The following is a 24,178-nucleotide window of genomic DNA, read 5'->3' as shown; positions in this document are numbered from 1 at the left end:
GACTCCCTGTGTACGTGCTAATTGGTTGTGCACTGGGCCATAATGATATTCACCGCTTACTGACCTTACTGATATGTATCCTAGACATAGTCAAATGTACACTCCCTTACATTCATCTTGTCTAACAAAACAATTGATGGAAGCAGCCTGGATATTTCCAGTCAGCCCTGTTAGTTGACTTAGTGACGTTTCAAGGCAAAAACCACACCTTCAGGTGGCCACCCCCTTGGGCCATTTCCCAGTAAATTCTGGGTGTACTAGATACAAAAAGTACATGTTCCTTTAAGAACCGATCACCCCTTAACCACTCCCTAATCCCACCCCAAAACACCTAATTAACACACTTGGCACAGGTTTCACCCCAAAATATCGTATAAAAACTTTTCCTGCACCCCTGTGAGGTTGCAGGTTCCCTAAGAACTCTTGCCCGCTGTAAAGCGTAGTAATTCTTTGCCACCTTGACTTAAAGAATGCTTGAGATCGTGAATTCATTCCAGATGGCCCCGACCCTCTCCAGTTCTTGGGTCCTTGAGGGGTACTCCCTCTCAATGACCCCCTCTGGGAACTCCAGTCATGGGGTTCCGGGACCTCGTCTCCCTCAACCCTCAACAAAATGAGAACTTTCCTTTCTCTCCAAGGAGTCCTACCTCCCCTGGGGATCTACACAGAACTCTATATAATTATAGTATTAGCTTAGGGCTGAGGGCCTTCCTCAAGGAGGAAAGACTCAAGGTTCCTTGTGAGTTATGCGATTCATCCATCTCTCTTTTGAGCTCCAAGTCAAGTCAAGAAACATTTAATGTTTTCTATGCATCAGACACTCATTGCCTTAAGCACTGAGGATATAAAGAAAGGTAAAATATCCCCTGCTGTCAAGGAGCTCTCAGCCTAACTTGGGAGACAATATACGAGCAACTTTGTACACACAAAATATTCTCAATCTCAGAGGAAAGGCACTGCCATGAAGGGGAACTGGTGATTAGCTCTTAAACTCAGCCAAACCATAAGAACTACTATTGTTATCAAGAAAGACAATACTTTTCTCATTAATGGGAGAAGTGCGAATGGTCAGCCATTAAAAGAATGACTTGAGCTATCAGGTCTGATTCCTACAGAGTAACCTAGATAGGTAGGCTGAAGTTAGAGAACATAAAGAGAGTGACATGGAAATCATGCCTCATGATAACTAGAAAGAGGAACCAGAGATGGTTCATTCAGGATAAGACAAAACTAAGCAGGTAACATAATCACTGTCTTCCAAGCATTTTTGAAGACTTGTCATGTTGAAGAGGGATATGATTTATTCTGCTTGGCGCCTCAGGAAAGAACAAGGGACCCTAGATGGAAGTTTCAAAGAAGCAAATTTAGGCTTGATATGAAAGCAAAGTTCATAATCAGAGCTATATCCCAAAGTGGGATGGGCTGCTTTGTGAGGGAGTGGGTTTCCCTGGGAGGTGAAGAGTTACTCCTCACTTGCAGTCTTCAAGAAGGCTGGATGACTACCTGCTGGGTATATTGTAGAATGGATTTATATTCAGGTATGAATTGAGTTAGATGGAAGCAGAGCTCCCTTCCAATGCTGAGACTCTGTGATTATGCCTCCATCTTTTATTTTGTCTTTGATCTTAGTAATGTTGTTTAAAAAATTATATTCTACATACTGATTTTTAAAAAAATTTCCTTCTGAAGTTATTTTAGCATTATTCAGTTTTTTCTAGCCTAAATTTGTTCCTGAGATTTTTTAGCTGCTTTGAGTTTTAAAATAAGTTCCTCATGTGATTTTTTTTTTTTTGTGCCAGATTTAGTTCTTTCTTTTTTGGTCCAGGGCTGTAATTTCATCAGTGTGGGGAACTCCCAGTTAGGAAACTCTCTTACCAATACAAATCAGCAACTATTCTCCAATTTACAGTCTTAGAGATTGCCCGGAATTATGTAAATGTGTCAGTTATTCATTTGATCATGTCTGTGTATTGTTTTTCTTTTTATATGTATTTTTCTGGAACTTTTTCCTTTGCCTCACCCACCATATATCATTATCAATTTTTGTTTTTATGTTTTCTATTCCTTATATTACCATAGTTACCCCAAATATTTCTTTCCCTTCCAGAGAATCATCTCATATGACAAATAGTATTTCTTAAAGAGGAAAAAAAATCAGCCCAACTCACTGATACATTGAAGAAGTCTGAAAATATGTGCAATCTCTAACACCTGGGGACCTCTCACCTCCATGAAGGGATAGGTTGGGAATCTACCCAACTATATCTACTATATATCTACTCCATAACTTTTCTGAAAAGCTTCTTTGGTTTTCTCATTACTTTTTTGTGAATTTAAATTTTATTGTGTGATTGTCAAGTAATTTTGTTTCTTTTCTATTGTTATTTTTCGAGGAGCTGTGCCCATTGCAATTTACTATCCTGCCATATTCCTGGACCTCCACATTATTATCTCTTCAGAGTCTATTTCTGTGATATAAGCAGGGCAGTGATTATTCCCACTTTACAGAGCAAAATGAAGCCTAGCATGTTTAAGTAGCTAGCCCAAGGTCACGACAAAAAAGCAGCAAAGCAGGGACTTGAACTCCCATTAACAACAACAAAATACATATTAAATTTTTACTAAGTACAATACTATATGTATATATTATGCATTTCTGAGTTTCTAAACTTTTTCTGTGTCATCTATGGCTTCTGCAAAACTCCCTCAAAATTTCCATTTAATTTCTTACGCGGTCCTGAGATAACTCGATGGGGAAGGGATAACAGAACTTTGAAGGAAGCTAGGCACTCTAAAAATGGAGGTGAAGATAGGTGCATTCTAGACAGGTAGGAACATTTGTCCAAAGGCACAAACATAGGAAATGGAATGTAGAATATGAAGAATGGTGAACAGGCCAGTTTGGGACAGAAGGTAAGTGAAGGGAAGTAACATGAAGTGAGACTGAAAACATGGGGGGAAGCTAGATTGAGGAAGGCATTAAAGAACAAGATGAGGATATTGGATTGAGTCACTAGTCAGCCAATGAAGATTGAGTGTATGTATAAAGGGTGACATGATCAGGTTTGTGTTTTAGGAATATCAGTTTGATAGCTCGAGGGTGGTTTGCAGAGAGGCCAGAAGCAAAGAGACCAGTTAGAAGGCTTTTGCAATCATCCAGCTTAAAGGTGATGATGGCCTGAGCTAGGGGAGAGGCTGTATGAGTGGAGAGAAGGGGTGAGATGCAAGAAATATTGTGGAGGCAGAATTTACAAGAATTGGCTACTGACTAAAAATAGGGGTTGACAGAGGGAAGAGTCAAGAGTGAATCTAGATCAATGCCCAGTTTAGTGTTCTAATGTGTCAAGCTCCTTAAAACTAAAGGATCTTGGTCCCACCTGCGAGCACATCTGATTGTTGTGATAGATGTTCCCTTTCCCTGTTAATGATCAATGTCCCTAGATAGTCTACTTTTTGCTGAGGAAATTCTGCCTGACATTACCATAGTGTGAATTGAAGTGACTTCCTGAGGTCTCATCTTGAGCCAGTGAGTTTACCTTCTAGTGCCAGACTTATTAGCCTTTAAAAGGTTTTGAGTCTAGGTTCAAACCAAAGTGGCTAAACCAGGAATGGGAATATTCATTGGTTTGTTTTTTCTAAAAATACATTTTCATTTTTATCTTTTGTTTTTACATCAATTAAATTTCACCCTGTATCCCTCCCCCTTCCCAGGGAGCTTTATTTAAATAATTTTTTTTAAAAAAAAGAAAAACGTGGAGATGGGAAAAAATTGGTAAAACAGATCAATACATGAGAAAATATCTGACTATATTTGCTATGTTCCGTATCCTTGAACTCTTGACTTCTGCAAAGACATAGGAGGGTGGGGGGAGGAAGGAGATGGCTTTTTTTTAAATCAATTCTCCTCCAGGACCAAACTTTGTTCTTTGTAATTTTGCAACATTGGTTTTTTTTTTTAAATAAAATTTTATTGACATGTTTTGTTTTTATGCTGCCTAAATCTTTCAGAATCCTTCCCTCTTCCCCTTCACAGAGAGCCATCCCATATAACAAAAAAAAATTTTTAAGAAAAAGAAATCTGCAAAACTGATCAGTAAATCAAAAAGTCTTAAAAATACATGTAATGTTCAATACCCATGAAGTATTCAATACCCCTTGCAAAGGAGCTAGGGGGAAGTGTTTTATATCTCTTTGGGGCTATGCTTGTTCTTTGTAATTTTGCAACATTTGCTTTCAGTTGTTTTGGGGTTGTGTTTTTTCCATTTACATTGTTGTAGTCATTGTGTATAGTTTTTTAGCCTTCGCTTACTTCATCTTGTATTAATCCTTGTTTTTCCATGTTTCTCTGTATTCATAATATTCTTTGTTTCTTACAGAACAGTAACATTCTATTGGGGTGGGGCAGGGAAAATAAGCATTTAAATAGTGCCTTTATGTTCCAGGCATTATGCAAGACATTTTTAAAAATTACAAATATTATCTCATTTGACCTTCACAACAACCCAGCAAAGTAGGTACTGCTACTATTCCCACCTTATAGTTGAAGAAACTGAGGAAGAGGTTAAGTGACCTATCCAGGGTCATACAACTAGGGAGTGTCTGAGGCTAGATTTGAACTCAGGTATTCTTTACCCCAGGCCCAAGGGCTTTATCCACTATGCTACCAGCAGTAATATAACTTATTCATTCCACATTGCATGGGCATCCACTTTGTTTCCAGTTTTTTTGCTGCCATGAAAAAATGCTATCAAGTGTTTTGCTGTATATGGAGACTTTCTTTTTATCTAGGACTTTCTTGAGTTGTATACCTAGCAGTAGAATCTCTAGGTAAAAGGATATTGTCCCACTGGTTCTTTATTAAATCAAAGTATGGGTGAGGAAAAATGCTACTGACAAAAAATGATAGTGCTTTGTGGAGGTAAGAGGTTGCACATGAGACCAAGTGTTTTTTCCCTGACTAGTTCTTGAGAGAATGCTTCTTAATTTTCACGTAGACTTCTCCTGGCTTGAAACTTTTACTTCAGCTTCTGACTCTTCTATTTTGGACCTTGGTGTTTAGGAGAAACTTTGATTCCTGCCTATGCTAAGTCTGGTTTATGCTCTCACTTGAATCCATATTTGGACCCTACTCTTCTTTTCTCCGGGTCAGCTGACATGACAGCCTCTTGCTAGGGGCAGGACAATTCCATTTAATGAACATTTTATTAAGTGCACTACATGCCAGGTACTGTCTTAGGTCCTGAGGATACAGGGACAAAAAAAGAGGACAAAATCTCTGCCATTGAGGAGTCTGAATTCTACTTTAGGGACACAATATGGGCACAAATAAATGCAAAGTAATATCAAAAAGGAGATTGTTAATTGCTGCATGGGGGAGTGCTGGGGGGAACTTAGGGCAGGACTTGTGGAGGAGAGGCTGGGCTTGCTCTGAGACTTGAAGAAAACTAGGGATTCCAAGGGATGTTTGAGGAGGAAATGAATCCCATAACCCAATGTCTACCTATTCAAAGGTAGAAAGCATATGTGTGTGGGGTGCGGGTAGAGGGGGGGAATAAATTTTGAATCTGGAGAACAGTTAGCAGGCAGGTTTAACCTGGAGTTTGTGAAGTAGAAAAATATGAAATAAGATTGTAAAGGTCTTTCATTTCAAAGGCAGGTGGGAGCTAGATTACCCAGGGCCTTAAATGCCACAGTACTGGGGGGAAATGAATCCAATTTGTCTGGAAGATAAGTTGCAAGGCATAGTAGGAAGTAAAGTTGAAAACGTAGTTGGGGCTTGATTAGTGAGGACATTAAATGATGGGCCTAAATTTGGATTTTTTAACGTAGGCAGTGGGGAATCACTGAAGAACTTGGAGTGCCATGTGACTGGAATTTTGCTTTAGGAAGATTAGTTAAGTTTCTTTCACCTCACAGACCAAAGATGAGCCTTGTTCCATCTGGTATGGTTATGAAGAGAACCCCAGAGTTCCAGCAGGAATCAGAAAACAAAGCTCAGTAGGGGAGGTTGGGGTGAGTTAATGTGATCACTCATCCTATGTAAGCAACGCTGTTCATATACCTTCTCAACTGACACCTACTTCTTGATTTAGCTTACCTAACACAGCATACCTGGGGCAAAATGGATGGGGATGACATTTTTTCATGGCTTTAATTTAGGTGTGTGGGCACACTGGTGGTGGTGGTGGTGGTGGTGGTCCACTCAGGAGGCAGCTGGGCTGTCATTTTCTTGGTGGTGTTTTTAGTTCACACATACTTCTTTTGTGTTCCACTATATAGGGAATAAAGCCATTTGATGACTAAAAGTCACATTTATCTTCTGGGGCAAAGGTGTGCCATCAGGCAGCTGGAGGTGGTGGGGGGAGGGGCAAAGGATTGCAGCCCAAACCAGATTAAAATATAATTGACAAATATTTAACAATATATATATATAAATACAACATAAATAATGTTAATTCATGGTGTTCTAAGTCAATATATGCAGCCCACAGGGAACTGTTTCTATTTGGGTTTGACACCATTACTAGTGAACTGTGCAGATATCTAAGAGCTACAAACTAGTTAGAATGGGCCTTCAAGACACTGCCCAAAAGGGCAGGGGGGCAGAGAAAATGCAGTCAAAATCTGTTTATATGGAATTCAGGATCACTGGATTTAGAGATTAAAAGGATCTTAGAGATCATCTAATACTTTCACATTAAAGGTGAAGAAGCTGGGGTCTTAGAGAGCCATACAACTAGTCAGAGTCAAAAATCAAAACTAGAACTTAGTCTAGAACCTAGAACTTCACTCCAAGTCATGAATGTCCTAGCAATATTTATAGGATCTTTCAAAGACTATATGGTGATGAGGAGTCATTTGGACTGGAGGAATGGGGAATAGAATCGGAAAATAATTTTCCTGTCCCCCTTTCTTACCTATCTATATACATGATAATCACCAATGTATTTTAAGTGCACACAGCTATGTGGCTGTTCTCTTTTGGCTCTCACTCTTATTATATTTCTCACCGATTTTCACAATTTCCTTTCGGGGCTAAGGAAGAGTAGGAGCCACGGAATAAAAAAACACTTATTCACTTTAGGGAAGAAAATCAGCATTTCTATGTTGCTTAATATGTGTCAGGCTCCATGCTAAGTGCTTTACAAATATTATCATTTGATCCTCACAACAATGCTGAGAGGTAGGCTCTGTTCTTATCCCCATTTTGCTGTTGATGAAACTGAAGTGAATAGAGGTTAAGTGACTTGCCCAGGATTACACAGTAAATGTCTCAGGTTGGATTTGAACTCGGGGCTTCCTGACTCTAGGCCCAGAGCTGTATCTACTGCACTACCAGTTGCCTCCAGAAATCTTGCCTTTAGAAAGGCAAGATTAAAGTTTTTTTTATTTTTGTTTTGCTTTTTTAAAGATAGCTGGTCAAGTTAGGGGACATAGTTTCTTTAAGAAGTGATTTCCAAACTGATGCAGTGAAGTAAGCAGAAGCAGAAGAACACTGTATACAGTAACAGCAACATTGTACGATGATCCACGTGAATGACTTTGCTATTCTCAGCAATACAATGATCTGAGACAATTCCAAAGAACTCATGATGAAAATTATTGAGCTCTAGAGAAAGAACTGATGGAATCTGAACACAGATTGAAACACACTATTTTTCACTTTATTCTTTTTGCTTTTTTTTGTGTTTTCTTTCATAACATGACTAATATGGAAATATGTTTTGCATCATTTCACATGTATAACCTATATCAAATTGCCTACTGTCTCAGGGCAGGGGAAGGGGAACGGGAGAATTTGGAAATCAAAATTTAAAAAAATGAATATTAAAATTGGTTTTACATGTAATTGGGAAAAAATAAATTATTATTCAAAAAGAAGTGATTTCTAACCCTTAAAGGATTTAAATACATACACATATACAGGTATAGATGTGTACACAAACCACACACATATAAAATTGTAAGCATCCTGTTATAAAACACAGGCTGAAACAAGGGAATGAATATTTATGGATTACCTGAGGATCACACAGAATGGCTTTAACAGTTGGACAACATCTTCCTGGGCTCATGAGCAATAAAACTTGAGGAAAAGGAGTAGAAAGTAAAGGTATTACTCCCTGACCTCAATGTCACAGAAAAAGCAGTTTTGGAATTCTTAAGTCAAGCTGGCTTCTACATAGTAGTTTGGATACCTGTGATAACACGAAGTTGAAGCCCTGTCACAGTGAAATCAGAGGAAGAATGTGGTGGAATCCTAGTACAAAAGTGTCTCAGAGGAGGGTTCCAAAGTGCCCACTCCCCACCTCCTAGTCTGTTTCTTTCATTGAAGTCTCTTCTACTGTCTCCAAACTAAATTTAACTCATCCTTCTGGATTTAAAGGTCTCCTTTAGTGATGCCTTCCCCACCAAAGACCTCTCTTTGCCATATTCTCCTATTATATTTCTAGTCAGTGCCAAGTAGTTTAGTTCTTACCTGTTTTGTTCCAAACAATGTTCCATTTAAGCAGCCACCCCTCTTTCACTTTCTGTCCTCACCCCTTGAACTATTCATACTATCCTTAAAGTTGGGGGCCATGTCTTCTGTTTTTCCTACAGCTTAGTCTGTCCTAGAAGAATAAGTACCAGTCTGAGAACACACTAGATGTTTCATAAATACTTATTGGTTGAGTAAGAGGGATATGAATTTTTTGCTCTGGCAGCAGCCATCAGTTTTACCCTTTCTTTCAAACGAATTTAATGCTTTCTTGAAGCTTCTCTGTGTCTCAGGGTAATTTGCAAAACCAGGGCCCTTTTAGAAGACCAGGAAGAAGAGGATGACTAGAATTGGAAAGATGAAAGGGGATGCCTGTGTTTATTCTCAACCTCAAAAAGATGCAGTATGAGGGTTATACTGTATGTAGCCTGAAGTAGAGAAAGGGTAAGTAGAATTCAATAGCCCTAACTTAGCTAGAAGGGCAGGCTAGAGACTTAGTTAAGATAGGAGAGAGATTTTTACAGATGTCTAAGTAGCCTCTTTATGGGCAGAGTGGTGCTGTGGATGTGACTGAAAATTCAAGCTATACAGACTAGCCCAGAGGCATATTGGCTTGGGCTGTCTCATTTTAGAAGAGTTGGAGAAAGGCCTTGGTAGCAAGAATAAGCAGATAACAGTCGCAGAAGAATGCTTACTGAGTTGAGGTGTACACAGTAGTTGGAGCTGAGGAACAGCAAACATCTACTTTGCTCATCACTGGTATTTTGAGTGATACTGAACTACAGAGGTCCAGGGGATGGAGTTGGCTTTGTATTGACCCCGTTTCCCCACTCAAATTCAGGATAGTGTTTATAGGTCAGGAATGTAAAGGTCTCAGAAGGGCAGGTCTATCAGCAGAGAGTATTCTTGACCTTCTATGGCCTCGGTTAAGAATACTTTCTGTGATTCTTGTATATATTTGTTCTATGCTTTGTGCCTAGTTAGTTTGGTCTTTGCAATGGAACTGAGGAAACTTAGATGAAAGCTAGAAATTAATCCCATTTTTCACCCTCCAAATCAGACCACAAGAGACTATGCCTGGGAAAAGCTAAACCATTCTGTCCGGCACTCCTTAAGACTGTACATCCTCATTCTCACTCTGGCTATTCTGTCTTAACTGGCACTCTCCTTTTTTCTTCCTCTTGCTCTGAGAACTATAATCAAATCAATACTACCATTGCCTCTGTTTCATTCACAGTCTTTGTATTCTCAGATCATGTTCTGCTTCCCTATTTGTCATTTCCTCTGTTAGAATGTAAAGTCCTTGAGGGCAGGAGCTTATATTCTCTATTTTTATTCCTAGCACTTAGTACAGAGCTTGGTACATAGTAATCTTTTAATAAATGCTTTTTCTTCATACGTTCAAATTCTGGTGTTTCTAGGGAAAATTCTAGGTAGAGGGCATAAGCTTCTACGATGTGAACTTGTGTCCATGTGAGTCCAGAGTTAATTTAGGCCACAGTTTATAGTTGATTGCCAGATATGTCTATATTCTTATGGAGGTAGGATAAGCTATTTATTTGTTCATTCATTCATTTATTTATTTTTGCAGGGTGGAAGGAAGGGCAATTGGGGTTAAGTGACTTGCCCAAGGTCACACAGCTAGTAAGTGTGTCAGGTGTCTGAGGCCGGATTTGAACTCAGGTCTTCCTCACTTCAGGGCTGTGCTCTACCTACTGCACCACGTAGCTGCCCCAGGATAAGCTATTTATACCAAATGCCCTATTCTGGTATAGTCTGTGGTCATACCTGGAAAAAAAATTTGAGCTGCTGGTAGTCCTGAGTTTGGGGTGTGAAGGTACTGCAGTTTGGCTTTTAAAACCAGGAGTTCAGAATTTTTTTTTTTTTTTAGGTCATGGGCACCTTTGGCAGTCTGGTGAAGACTATGGACTCCTCAGAGTTATGTTTTTAAATACATAAAATAGGACTACTAGGGAAATCAATTATGTTGAAATAGTAATCAAATTTAAAAATTAAGCTCACAGATCCTAGGTCAAGAAGCTCTATTCCAAAAGGACAAATGGAACAGGCAGAATGGTATAGCGCAGTGGTTCCCAACTTTTTTTCAACTGCAACAAGAAAATGTTTTGTGAACCGCCCCCCCCCCAGGGTAATTTAATATACTTACTAGTAATATTCTATGATTATTTACTGCTTAAAGGTGCCATTAAATAATTTTTAGCTCAGACTCCTTAGATCACTTAAAAATGCTCAAGGAGGCTCAGGATCCACTAAATGGGAACCACTGGTGTAGCAGATCGCACAATGAAATGAAAATCAGGAGACCTGGGATCTAGTTATGGGCATGCTGTGTAAACACAGACAAGTAACTTCTCCCCTGAAATTCTTCTGAGCGGGTAAGGATTCGACTGAGCACTGGCCTTTCCACTCCCTAACCTCTTCCAGGTCCCTTCCAACTAAGTGTACACTACGGTCACCCTTCAGAGTTTCTCACACAACCCTCAGCTGGGATTCCTCTCAGTTATCTTCATATCCAGGCTGCTCTTAAGTTTTCAGGCACCTCAAGCAGCTTACTACCGTTTGGAAGGGCAAGTCGGATCTCTCGCAATTACTTCTGCCATCATCCGGACCTTTTGGAGACGGGGGTTCTTACCCTACTTGCTCTTGGCTCTTTTCTTTATCTTGCCCTTGAACCCTTCTAAGTCAGCTCTACTCCGGGTATCCCCCCCCCAGGTGGCCTTTGACGGTCGGACCACCCAGAGGTCACCTAGTAATATATCCATATATCTATATCCTTTTCCAAAGCAGCCCCGCCTCTCCAGCCGTGAAGTTCCGATTCAATTCTGCAAGTAATTAGCGCCAGACTGGGCAGAGAGAGGGGCACGCAAACATTTCCAACTTCCCCCATTCCCGCCTTCGCTCTGGTAGATCTCTAAGGTCCATCCCGCATAAGCACAGGGATAATAAGAAATCCCCACTCACTTCTAGAGACCTCTTTCTCGCTCCTCCCCAGGAGAGGAGAGGATCATACGGACATACCCTCCCATTTCTTTCTTAGCCAACCCCGTACCCCAACCGCTCCGCTGGGCTCTGCTCCTGCAGGGCACGCAAGGACTAGGGGGAAAAAAAAACCCTCTTACCCCTCCCCCCTCCACAGAAGCGAAGCCTGAAACTATTCCTTTAAGGGCTGAGGCGGAGGGGAGGAAAGTGGGAGGAGCAAGGGGCGGGGACGGGATGGGGAGGGAGGAAACAGCTGGCGGGGCTGCCACCGCCCCTGGAACTGAGCGCGCTGAGGTCAGGGTGCTCTGCTGGCGTCACAAAGGGCCCAAGTGGCCGGCGAGAGAGGAGCTGGTGACTGGAAGAGGAGGAGGAGACGGCGGGGGGAGGAGGAGGAGGAGGAGGAGGAGGAGGGAGGGGGCGCGCGCGCGCCCCGCCGCTGAGGAGAGCCGCCCCCCCTCCCACCTTACCACCACCACCAGCACCACCAACACCACCGCCGAGGCGCGCGCGCGCGCGGCCGCCCTCTCCCCCTCCCCTTTCTTTCTCCCGCGGCGCGCGAGACCCTCTCTTTCCCCGCCCCTCCCCCCGGGAGAGCTGCCGCCGCGAGACCCTCGCGCGTGCCCCGGTCGCCGTCCCCTCCCCCTTCTCGGGCGCCTTGCGCCCTCCCCGGGCTCTGGAGGAGAGGGAGAGAAAAAGAGAGGGGAGAGAGAGAAAGAAGAGAAAGAGAGCGAGAGCGCGCGCGTGAGAGAGAGAAAGAGAGAGAGAGAGAAAGAGAAATAGAAATAAGAGCGCGGCGGTGCTGGGCCCTGTCCCCCCCTACTCCCCCTTCGCTCTGCTTTCCTCTTCCTCTTCCTCCTCCTCTTCCTCCTCCTCCTCGTTCTCCACCTCCTCCCGCAGAGGCCCCCCCCCTTGGGGGGGGGAGGCCCCGGAAAGGGAGCGATTCCTCCCCCACGTCCCCCCCCACACCCCCAGCACAACACTCCCTCACACACACACTCACCCACACCCACACCTGTGAGGAGGCCTCTCCCGTCCCCTCCCCCGCCCCGCCGCAGTCCTGAGGAGCCGCCGCGGCCGGTGGGGAGGAGAGCGAGGCCTGTGTGGGAGCCGGGGCCTCGGGGACTGGAGAGGGGCCCGGCGGCCCGGCCCTAGCCCTCGCCGCCGCCGCCGCCGCCGCCTCCGCCGCCGCCGCCGCTGCCATGGCCCAGCAGCAGATGACCAGCTCGCAGAAAGCCCTGATGCTGGAGCTCAAATCCCTGCAGGAGGAGCCGGTGGAGGGCTTCCGGATCACCCTGGTGGACGAGTCCGACCTCTACAACTGGGAGGTGGCCATCTTCGGGCCCCCCAACACGCTCTACGAGGGCGGCTACTTCAAGGTACGGCCATCTCCGGCTCCCCCGGAGTCGCCCCGCGTGTGAGAGTGTGCATGTGTGTGTGTGCGTGCGTGTACGTGTGAGTGTGTACACCCCTTCCTTCCACCCCTTCCCCCACCCGCGGCGCTCTGGGCTCCAGCCCCCAGCTGTCGGTCCCGGGGTGTGCGGGAGGCCCAGCCGCTTCTGTCCCCGGGCCGCCTCGCCAGCGCCTCCGCGCCGGGCCCGCGATCCCGGGAGGCGGGGAAGGTCCAAGGCCTCGCTCACCCGGCTCCCTTCTCCCCCCTTGGAGGCAGGGGGTCTGGGGAAAGTCTAGTGAGCAGGGGAGGGAAGCCGGACCCTTCTCTGTCTGGCGGTGGGAGAGGGTTTTATTGTGTGTTGTGTATGTTCTGGGGACGATCGAACAAGACTCTCCAACCTGGAGATTGCCTGGAGACCGTGGGGAACCCTGGGAAGTTTCTGCACCTTTTGCACTAACAACCCCCCCCCCCCCGCCCCCCACCTCCACCCTCTCCGTCTGCCCCCCACCCCCGGGGGTTGGTGGAGAAAGGTATTGGCCTGTCATCCTATCCTGTGAGACTCTCCAGAGGCCTGGCAGGGAGTTTGTTGGGCCTGTTTAGTGCATTCCTCCCGTGGATGATGATGGTAGATGAGGAGAGTCGTAGGTGTGGGGAGAAAAGAGGTAACTGAGTCTTCCAATCACAATCTTGTTTGAAAATCTCATTTTCTCTTCCTTTGCTATTCCCTATTTAATTGCTGGGTTAAACGGAAATACTTTGTGAATAGTACTTTAACTTTTTCAAAGCCTTTCCTCTAATGGCTTTTGTCCACTCCTTGCTTACAAGCCAACGACTTGCGTTTTAATAATACTAAGGATAATGCCAGCATTTATATAGTATTTTAAGGTTTGCAAAGGCACTTGGCATATATTCTCTTTTGAGCCTCGCAACTACCCTATGAGTTCTTAAGCAGGTAAAGAAGGCTTCACAGAGTATTGTTGAGTGTCATAGAGGGAGGAAGAAAGATTCCCATTTTAGGGAGATGAAATCGAGACCTTTCGTCAGATGACTAGCTGTAGCAAATGGAATGTCTGGATCTTTGAAAAGGGGTGGGATCTGAGGTAGGGGTGGCTGAATGCCCATATAGCTCTTTATTCAAATAAATAGCTATAGGTCTAATGTTCAGTAATATGGAAGTTAGTTTTAATATGATCTATTTACTGGCTTGTTTCAAGAATGTCCTAAGACAAAGTGAGGAACTTTTTGAGTTTTTCATCGACTTTTTGCGTCAACAGTTAAAGATAGGGTTATTATTGGTTTTGGGGGGATGGAGTGGGGAAGAAAGTCATTGAAAGAACTGTGAAGCAAGTACCTGAGAATCCATTTTTGTTTTGTTCGATGACATGATCTGTGAGTCATTTTTCAGGTTATTGTTTTGAAGGGAGAGGATATCTTGGCACAAGTTTCAAATCAGTGTCTTAGTCATGCAGGTGTGATGTATATTTTTAGGACTACCCAATTACTTAACCTTTATTTTCCTTCAAGGTAGTAGCCCCAGTTTCAGGCATGTATCTAGGTCAGCTTTGCAGGGATGATTTTTGAAGGAGGTGGGATGGAGATGTTAAAATTTCATGTAAAGAATCATTGGTAGTAATAAATAGTACATTGTAAGTAATTTATTACTCCTACCAGCCATGTGCTTCATTTGTTAGGAAGCGTCAAGTTTGTTTACCATATAGATAATAGATATTTAAAAATATCTAAATGTGAATGTATACAGCTGACTACCTATTTGTGTCAAAAATAAGAATGGATGAGGTGTTATGCTTCCTATTGTGCTGGGGTTTCCTAGGCCCTAGACAAATTAGTTCATAAGGACCGTCCATTGTTGGTACAAATTTTAGTTACTTTTTGAAGTTAGTATGAATTTAGGCAATTTATAGTTTTAAACAAAACCTGATCAATGCAAACTGTATTTGCGGGAGAATTTACCAACAGATTTCTCTCTCTGATCACTGTGACACCTACTCTCATGGTACTTCTTTAACTTATTTCATAGTTTTTTTTTTAATTCTAGTAATCAAATGTGGATTCTAGGACAGTATATGAAAGGATCTTCATCTGTATTGTAACTTTTCTAATCAAACACTTTTTAAAGGTCTGAAGAATAACCTAATGGAATAGGAGTAAAATAAAGTTTATCATAGTTTTGCTATAGCAATATGGTACAGGAAAAATTTAAAGACACTTGTATATGGAAGTTGATTAGAATTTTCTCATCCTAATGCAGCTTTTGAACTATTCATACTTGGAAATAAAACACTGACAGTAAAAGAAAGTGGAAGGGGCATTAGTGGAGAATTGCCAGTGGAGAATAATAATTGTGAACGTATGGTTGTGTGACCTTGGGCAAGTCATTTAATTTTACTGAGCTTTAGCTTTTTCAGATGGGGATAATAATACTTGATGTCACAGGGTTGTTGTGAGGAAAACATTTTGCAAACCTCAAAATGCTACATAAATGTAATTATTATTATTACAAATTATATTATTTTGAAATACATAACTAAGATAGGAAGTTAAAAAGAGAAGAGTTATAGTGGATTCTATGGAGCATAAACTTAGTGAACTAAGTTCTTGATTCTTTGACTTCAATACTTTAAAATAAATTCTATAGTTTTGGGGCCTGTTATTCTAAAATTACATTCAAAAAATTATTTTTCTGATTCTTTAAGTCTCCATTCTGATGCTTTAAAAGTAAAGGCTAACCTTTCAGTTTCCTCATCTTTAATAAGAGGAGATTGGATTAAATGATCCAAGGACTGTTCCATCTCTAACCTGTGAGTCTTTTCTTTTTTGCTTTTGTTTTTAAGTTTCTTCTTCATGGGTCTGTCCTTGTCCATATTATTTTCTTTGGAGACTATAGTCTCAAAGCTTCAACTACCACATTTAAGAAGATGAGTCCCAAATCTAAATTTGTCCTTAAGATGATTCAGATGCATTCAGGACATCTCCACTTGAATGTCCCATTGATACTTTAAATGCCAATGTCTAAAATTGAGCCAATTATCTTTTCCACTATGTTTCCTCCTCTGACTTTACTGTTTCTGACTGCTATATCATTTTTCATACAGTCTCCACGTTTACTACCCTGAGGGGTTGGTTATCTTTGCCTCTACTTCTCCCTTCTTATATTCAGACGAAGTCCTCTTAATTATATCTTGGGCAACATCTCTGGAATCTTTCTTCCTATTTGCCATGTCTACCACACATTTGGATGATTGGAATAGTCTCCTCACAGGTCTTCCTGCCTCCACTTTCTCCTTACCACCAATCCATCTTTCATACTGCTGCTAGAATGAATGACCTTACTCAATAGGTTTGGTCATATATATCCACGCTTCAAAAATATTCAGTAGCTTACTATTTTGCCTTTTGAGCAAAGTTAAAATTGACTTTTAAGGCTCTCCACAGCCAGATACCACTCTAATGTTTCCCCTTATATTTTTCATGGTGCTATGTTTTATAGCTGAAATAATTTTATAGTTTTCATATAATATTATGCATTACAGTGCTCCCCCCCGCCCCATTTCTTTCCCTGTTGTCCTTGAATATAAAAAAGCCTTTGAGGTCAGGAATCTATCCACTCTAGTGTTGGTGATTGTTTCTGTTTTTTTTTTTTCTTCTTTCTGCCTAGTCTGTCCCCTCCCATTAATATTCTTCTACTGCTAGACCCATTAGTCCCTTTGTTGAAAAGAGACAAATTAATGTTAGTGTTCCAAACGATAAGCAATGAATGATTAAGTTCAAATACCATTGTTTTCCACTTCACCTTTTTTGTAGGTGTTTAGCGCTCTGTATTACAGTTATTCCACTTGTGACTGGAGTTTTCCCTATTATATTGCCTTCTTCCTTATCAGTTAGATTGTGCCTCTGTATACTTTCAAATTAAAATTATTTTCCCTTTAATTGGAGTAATGCTTTTTTAAGGGCAGTGGAACTTCCTGTCATTCTTTTATTTTAGAACTCGACTTTTTAATATGCTAATTGCCCAGGCCCATTTCATTATTAAATATCTAGGATTATAGAATTTAGAGATGGAAAAATCATAGACTTGCTGTTTTAGAACTGGAGGGGGAACTTAGAGGGCATTTGGTTCTGCTTTCTCATTTTTACATATGAGGAAACTGAAGCCCAATAGGGAATATGACTTCCCAAAGTCATAGATGTAGTAAGTTGCAGAGCTGGATATGAACCCAGGTCCTCTGATTCCAAATATAGTGGTGGTGGGCCGGTGTTTTCCCCCATTACATCATACAAAGCTTTTTCATCAGTGATCTGTGGTTCTCATATATACATTCTGATCTCTTCTGCTTCTATTGATTTTTGGCTGATTGTGTGTATGTGACAACTTGAGACTATTTTTTCAGCTTTCTTACACCTTACTCCCTGTCATGGACTCTGAGTTGGTGATACTGCCTTCTTTGCTCTTCCACATACAAGACATACTCCATCTCTCTGTCTGCTCTGGGCATTTTCTCAGGCTGGTTCCCCCATGTTTGGAATGTTTTCCCTTCTCAGTTCCGCCTACTGGCTGGCTTCTCTGTTCTCTTTTAAGTCCCAACTAAAATCCATCTTTTATAGCAAGTCTTTTCCAACTCTTCTTATTTCTGTTGCCTTCCCTATTATTTCCTAATTTGTCCTGTATATAGAGTGTATATATTCTTATGCATATTGTCTCCTCCATTAGATTGTGAGCTCCTGGATGGCTGGAACTGTCTTTTGCCTTTTTTTGGTACCCTCAGGGCTTACTTAGCACAGTGCCTGGCCCATGGTAGAGGCTTAGTAAATCTTTATCAATTGATTTTCATATGCTTAAAATAGTTTATCTGAGATTTTTTTTTTGTCTCTTGTTTTTCTCTGACTCATGTCTCGTTGACTGATGATTTGAATTTTTTTTTTGCTTGTTTCTTCTAGGGGTGACCATGTATAAGTGGCAAAGTAATCTTTTGGCATTTAAACCACAGAGTATTGAATACCTCTGAACCTGTTACTGTGGAGCAAATGAGAGTTCTGTTTTGTTATCAAGAGAATAACTTGTTGATCAAGTCAGCAGCTAACAATAAGTTTTAACGCTATTTCACTTATATACATTTTTAATATCTGAAGACCATAATATTGTACTGTGGATCTTTTCCAAAAAATAAAATATTAATAAATATAGTACTTTCTTGGGAGCTATAATTTATCCAAAAACTTGCTGGTGAATACATCTTATATAATATGCACTCAAAAATAGAAAGATTATATATTTAAGCATGTAAAAACTTTTAAATGTCTTTTTATACAAAAATTATATTTTATATGCTAGCACCATGCTCTGGAGTACACTGTAGGTTCTCAAAAAACATTTATTGAGTTTAAGTGAATCTATGAGTAAGATTAGTTGGTTTCAGATAACATAGCTTTGGAATTCCAGCTCTGTCCCTTCCTCTCTGTATGACCACTTGGGTAAATCACTTAACCTCTTTGGATCTTAGTTTCCTCCTCTATAAGGGGATCGGAATCAATGACCTTTAAGCCTTCTTCCAGCTCTAAGTCTATGATTATATGATATAAATATCATGGGGTTGTATATGAGTGTGTTTCACTTGTGTTAGAGGAATCCCCATAGGACTTTTTTAGAAGCTCCCTGGTTAAATTTACCGAATTGTTTTTCAAAAAATTGTTCCGTTTTTGAAAGTAATACACTTGTATGTACAAGTAGATAAAGGGATGTTACATTACTTTTTACTTTTAAAAATTTGGATGTGAGGTTGAGGGCAGGAACCATCTCCAACACCAAGCACAGAACCTTGCACGTAGTAGGTGCTTTATAACCTATTCAATACAACAAAAATTTAAGGGGTTAACATACCCTTCTCCACTTTTATCTCCTAGGGATTATGACCTTTGATGAAGGTCAGCAAATTCAATAAAATAAACACTTATTGAGTATCCACTAGGTATAAGGTGCAGTGGTAGTCTTTATAAATGACTTGAATTTTTTTCTCCCTTCTCTAAAGGCTTTGAACAGGCCCTGTTTTTTGAATGTACATTTTAGGGGCTAAACTTCTTTTTAAAATCTGCTTACATTGAGTGTAGTTCGGATATACCATCTTCCTGGAAGAAAGTTGTGTCAGAAAGATTTTAATTTTGCTATTTACCTGAATTCATTTTGAAAGACTTCCTATGTACACTGTATCCTTGATGATTTTAGGTCTCTGTGTTTATAGTTTGTCATTCACAGAACCAGTTTCTTTAAATTTCATGTGCTTTTAGAAAGTGAATTTCTGTACAGATACACACAGACACACACACACACACACACACAGAGAAACATACGCATATCCTCTTTAAGGGACAGAATGAAAGATTTCTAAGAATGAAAAGAACTAAGTAATAAAGCTAATTTCAGTGCTTTCTCTCCAAACCATACTATTAAAAACTGTAGCATGGACAAATTTTAGTACCTTTTACTATTTGGCTTGTTCAGTATGAAATGCAGAAATGCATTTGTTGCTTAAAAGTACAAATTTGAAACACTGATTTGCTCTTTGTTATTAGTAAGACCAGAAGAGCACTGAAAAATTGTTATAGTTGCAGCTATGAATATTTTATATTGCAGCTGCTTTGGCTATAAGTTCATAATGTTTGAGTTGGTTTTGTTTTACATTGGTACATTGTTTTACAATGGTACAAGTATTAAATACCTCAAAACTTTTATTTTAGAATCAATAAAGTAGTGGGGGGCAGCTAGGTGGTGCAGTGAGTAGAGCACCGACCCTGGAGTCAGGAGTACCTGAGTTCAAATCTGGCCTCAGACACTTGACATATTTACTAGCTGTGTGACCTTGGGCAAATCACTTAACCCCAATTGCCCTGCTGTGCCCCCTGCAAAAAAAAAAAAGTAGTGGGGAAAGACTGATTATTATGTATTATTGAGCAGTGGGGAAAGTTTAGACAGGAGGATTAGACAGTTTGTGGTCATGTTCTTCCCCTTTGCTTTATCTTTGAGATAGGGTAGAGGTCTCTTTACACTTTCCTTGCCATCCCCTTAAGTATTTCAGTTAAGGACAGTGCAGGGAGATTTATAGGTTAAGTCCGTATCCTCCCCAATCAATAGGGTAACAGTTTGCATTTTAGAGTGATTTTTTTTGGTCTTAGAAAAGGTATCTTTTAAATAGCTTTCCTTAATTTGGCAGTGAGGGATTTGATACTAAATTTTTTTTCTATTACCATGTTATTGTATTTTTTTATAATTAAAATTTTTTATTTTTAGTTTACGACATTCAGTTCCACATAATTTTGAGTTCCAGATTTTCTTCCCCCTTCCCCCCCTTCCCTCCCCAAGACGGCATGGAATCTGATATGTCTTCCATATATAACTTCGCATTGAACTTATTTATACAGTAGTCAAGTTGTAAAGATGAATTATGACCAATGGAATGAATCATGAGAAAGAAGAAATAAAACCAAAAAAAAAAAGGGAAAAAAAAATGGAGAGCATATAATATAGTATGCCTCAATCTGCATTCAGACTCCATAGTTCTTTCTTTGGATGTAGATAGCTCTCTCCATCGTGAGTCCTTTGGAGTTGTCTTTGCACCTTGCATTGGTGAGAAGAGCAAAGCCTATCAGGGTTAGTCATCACAGAATCCATATATCTGTGGTTGTGTATAATGTTCTGGTTCTGCTCCGCTCATTCAGCATTATATCGTGTAGGTTTTTCCAGGTTGTTATGAAGTCCGTATCCTCCCCATTTCTTACAGCACAGTAGTATTCCATTACCTTTATATACCACAACTTGTTCAGCTGTTCCCCAATTGATGGGCATCCCCTTGATTTCCAATTCTTTGCTCCCACAAAAAGAGCCGCTATAAATATTTTTGTACATATGGGTCCTTTTCCCACTTGTGTGATCTCTTTGGGATATAACCCTAGAAGGGGTATTGCTGGATCAAAGGGTATGAACATTTTTATAGCCCTTTGGGCATAGTTCCAAATTGCTGTCCAGAATGCCTGGATCAGTTCACAACTCCCCCAGCAATGTAACAATGTTCCAGTTTCCCACATCCTCGCCAGCATTTATCATTTTCCTGTTTTGTCATTTTAGTGAATCTGACGGGAGAGATGTGGTACCTAAGAGTTGTTTTGATTTGCATTTCTCTTATCAGTAGTGATTTAGAGCATTTTTTCATATGCCTATAGATATCTTTAGTTTCTATCTCTGAAAACTGCTTGTTCATGTCCTTTGACCATTTCTCAATTGGGGAATGGCTTGTATTCCAATAAATTTGGCTCAGTTCCCTGTATAATTTAGAGATGAGGCCTTTATCAGAGACACTAGTTGTAAAGATTTTCTCCCAATTTTCTGCTTTTGTCCTAATCTTTATTGCATTGGCTTTTTTTATACAAAAACATTTCAATTTAATGTAATCAAAATTCTCCATTTCACATTTTGTAATGCTCTCTATCTCTTGTTGTGTCATGAATTCTTTGCGTTTCTATGAATCTGATAGGTAAACTATTCCTTGCTTTCTTGATGCTAAATTTTTAAAAGTTAGGGAGTTAGAAATGAATATCTTATCTTTGAAATGTAATGTTTGTAGAAAAAATGAGGCACTTCTGTATTAGGAACTTTATTCTTTACAAATCAAGATATCTTAAATATTTCTAAAGGAAATTTAAGCTCTTAAATCTAGGGAAAATCTGTAGTCCAAAGTGCTTGTTTTGGTACCTTTTTTTCCTCTCATATTCTCTTTGAAATCATCTGCAATCTGTCTTCCACCCTTACCAGGCAACTTGAAACCATTCTCCAGAATTATCAATGGTCTATTTCTTAATTGCCAAGAGTTATCAGTGGTCTATTTCTTAATTGTCAAATCCGGAGACCTGTTCTAAGTCCTCATCCTTCTGGATTTCTCTGCGGCATATGACACTCTCTCCTCCCAGATTCCTGCTGTTCTCTGTGTTTTTGTGACACTGCTATCATCCAGTTTTTCTCCTACCTGTTTGACTGCTCCTCAGTCTTTTTCTACTCATTTATCTTTCTCTTGGTACTAACTTTGGCTGTACTCAAGGTGTTTTGTCCTGGGTCTTCTCATCTTTTCTTTACTGTATTTATTTGGTGACCTCATCAGCTCCCATGAACTCAGTGCCATCTATGCAGATGTTTCCTAGGTTTGTATCATCAGTCTTAGTTTCTCTTACCTCATATCACCAATTATCTAATGACTTTTTTCAGTTGGATATTTAAAATTCACTATGTTCAAAAAAGAGGACACTGTTCTGTTCCCTCCTGTCCCTTGCTTTCCTTCCTGCCTCTCCCCCCGCCCCCCACCCCCACCCCGGCGTACCCCCCCCCCCCCAGTTACCCAGGTTTGCAAACCTCATTGTCATTGTTAACCCACATATCCAATTTCTTTCCAAATCTTGTTTCTTTTGCCACATTGTTTCTTGAATACATTCCCTACTCACCAGTTATGCAGCTACCACCTTAGTTCATACCCATATCATCTCTTAGACAGCCTCTTATTTAGTCTCCCTACCTCAAAACTCTCCTTACTGCAATGCAGAGTGATTTTCCAAAAGTTGCAGGTCTGACCATGTCATTTCTTCTCCACCCCCTAAAACCCCCAATACATAAACTCCAGTGGCTCCTTTTTTTTCTAGGAACAAATATAAACAAGTCTGCGTAGCATTTAAAACTCTTTGAAACTCCTCCCCTTCCTACTTTCTAGTCTTCTTATGCATTACTCCATTCCATAAACTTTTTTCCAGTCATTTGGGCCTACTTGCTCATCCACACAGGTGATACCTCATCTGTCTAGCACCTTTTCATTGATCATTTCTCTTGCCTGAAATACTCTTCCTCCTACCTCTGCCTCATAGAATCTCTGCATTTCTTTGAAATGTGGCTTAAACATGAAACCTTTGCTGCTGTTGTACTCCTTCCTCAAATCACCTTGTATTAATTTGTATATATTATGTATATATACATGACTATATGTACATAGAATTATAGATTTAGAGCTTGAAAGGGACCTTAGAGGACCCTCTCGTTTCATACATGAGGAAACTGAGGCATAGAGATGTTAAGGGATTTACTCAGGATCAAACAGCTAATAAGTGTTTGAGGCAGGATTTAAGTCTTTCTTGTTTGAATGCTATCCCCTTTGTGGTAGGGTTTCTGTCTTTATATTCCCTCTGCTTATCACAATGTCTGGAACTTTGTAGGCATTTAATAAATGCTTGTTTGGTGACTGATACCTGAGGTGAATTTATAAGTGAAGGAGTTCAGTATTAAGTTTCCCTAGTTCTGCTTGTAGAAGTCCAAAATCTGTGTCTTAATTTTTATCTTTTCTATATTTGGAGTCTTGAGTCACATAATTCTCTCTAAAGTCAGCTGCTTTGCTATAGTTGTTGCATTGACACCTGACCCATTTGGTTTCAGCTGTGAATCAGGCCTGTTTTACAGTTTTTCAGGTTTTAAACTTTGTGATTGGCTCCTGGCTGAGCAGAAACAGTTTTATTCATGTGATGATTTTTAAAATAGTTAAAAAAAATTGGAAAGGAGCTACTGAGTGGATAGTATAGTAATCTCTGAATAAGGCTTACTTAATAAGTTTAGTAATAAATAACAATTTGAATTTCTATTCCTCTTGGTAGGAAGATTACAAGTTACTATTTTAGGCAGTGATACAAAGACCAAAATGAAACTACCCCTATATTCAAGAAACTTCTTTAAAAAAAACTTTTATTGATATATTTTGGGTTTTCCACATCACCACAATTTCTTGCAGTATCCTTCCCCCACCTGATTTCTCTTTCTTCTCCTACCTAACTACCCTAAAGCCAACCTAAAGAACAAGTACTGTTTTTTTTAAGGAAAAAAAAAGAGGAGAAAAAGAAATCAGTAAAGCCAATCAGTACATTAAAAAAAAGTAAAAGTATGTGAAATGTTCCACACCCATGGACCTCCCACTTTTGCAAAGGAATGGTGAGGGACCAAGGGGGGACGGTGTTTTCTCCTTTTTTGGAGCTATTTTTGTTTTTTATAATTTTGCAGCATTCACTTTTGATTTGTGGTGGTGCTTTCCCTTTATAACATTGTAGTAACTGTATTATCTTCTTGGTCCTTTGTATTAAAATTTGCATCAATTTATGTAAATCCATGCTTCTTTGGATTCACGATATTTGTCATTTGTTACAGCATGGCAATATTCTATTACATTCATGTGCCACATGAATGATGGTTTGCTTAAGCATTCCATAGTAGATGGGTATCT

The 24,178-nt window shown here is 40.4% G+C and overlaps 1 protein-coding gene across 1 annotated transcript in view; it reads left to right on the top strand.

Moving 5' to 3' along the window:
• Positions 1 to 12,017: 12,017 nt before the first annotated feature.
• The window catches only part of UBE2R2 (ubiquitin conjugating enzyme E2 R2), a 132,400-nt gene continuing 120,239 nt past the window's right edge, over positions 12,018 to 24,178 (top strand). Inside the window, 1 exon segment of the mRNA XM_036739165.1 lies at positions 12,018 to 12,855. Coding sequence (XP_036595060.1) covers positions 12,679 to 12,855 — 177 coding nt within the window. The 5' untranslated portion in view covers positions 12,018 to 12,678.

This window comes from Trichosurus vulpecula, chromosome 1 (assembly GCF_011100635.1).
Source record: "Trichosurus vulpecula isolate mTriVul1 chromosome 1, mTriVul1.pri, whole genome shotgun sequence".
Taxonomy (NCBI): Eukaryota; Metazoa; Chordata; class Mammalia; order Diprotodontia; family Phalangeridae; genus Trichosurus; species Trichosurus vulpecula.
This window is presented reverse-complemented; position numbering and strand designations above follow the sequence as displayed.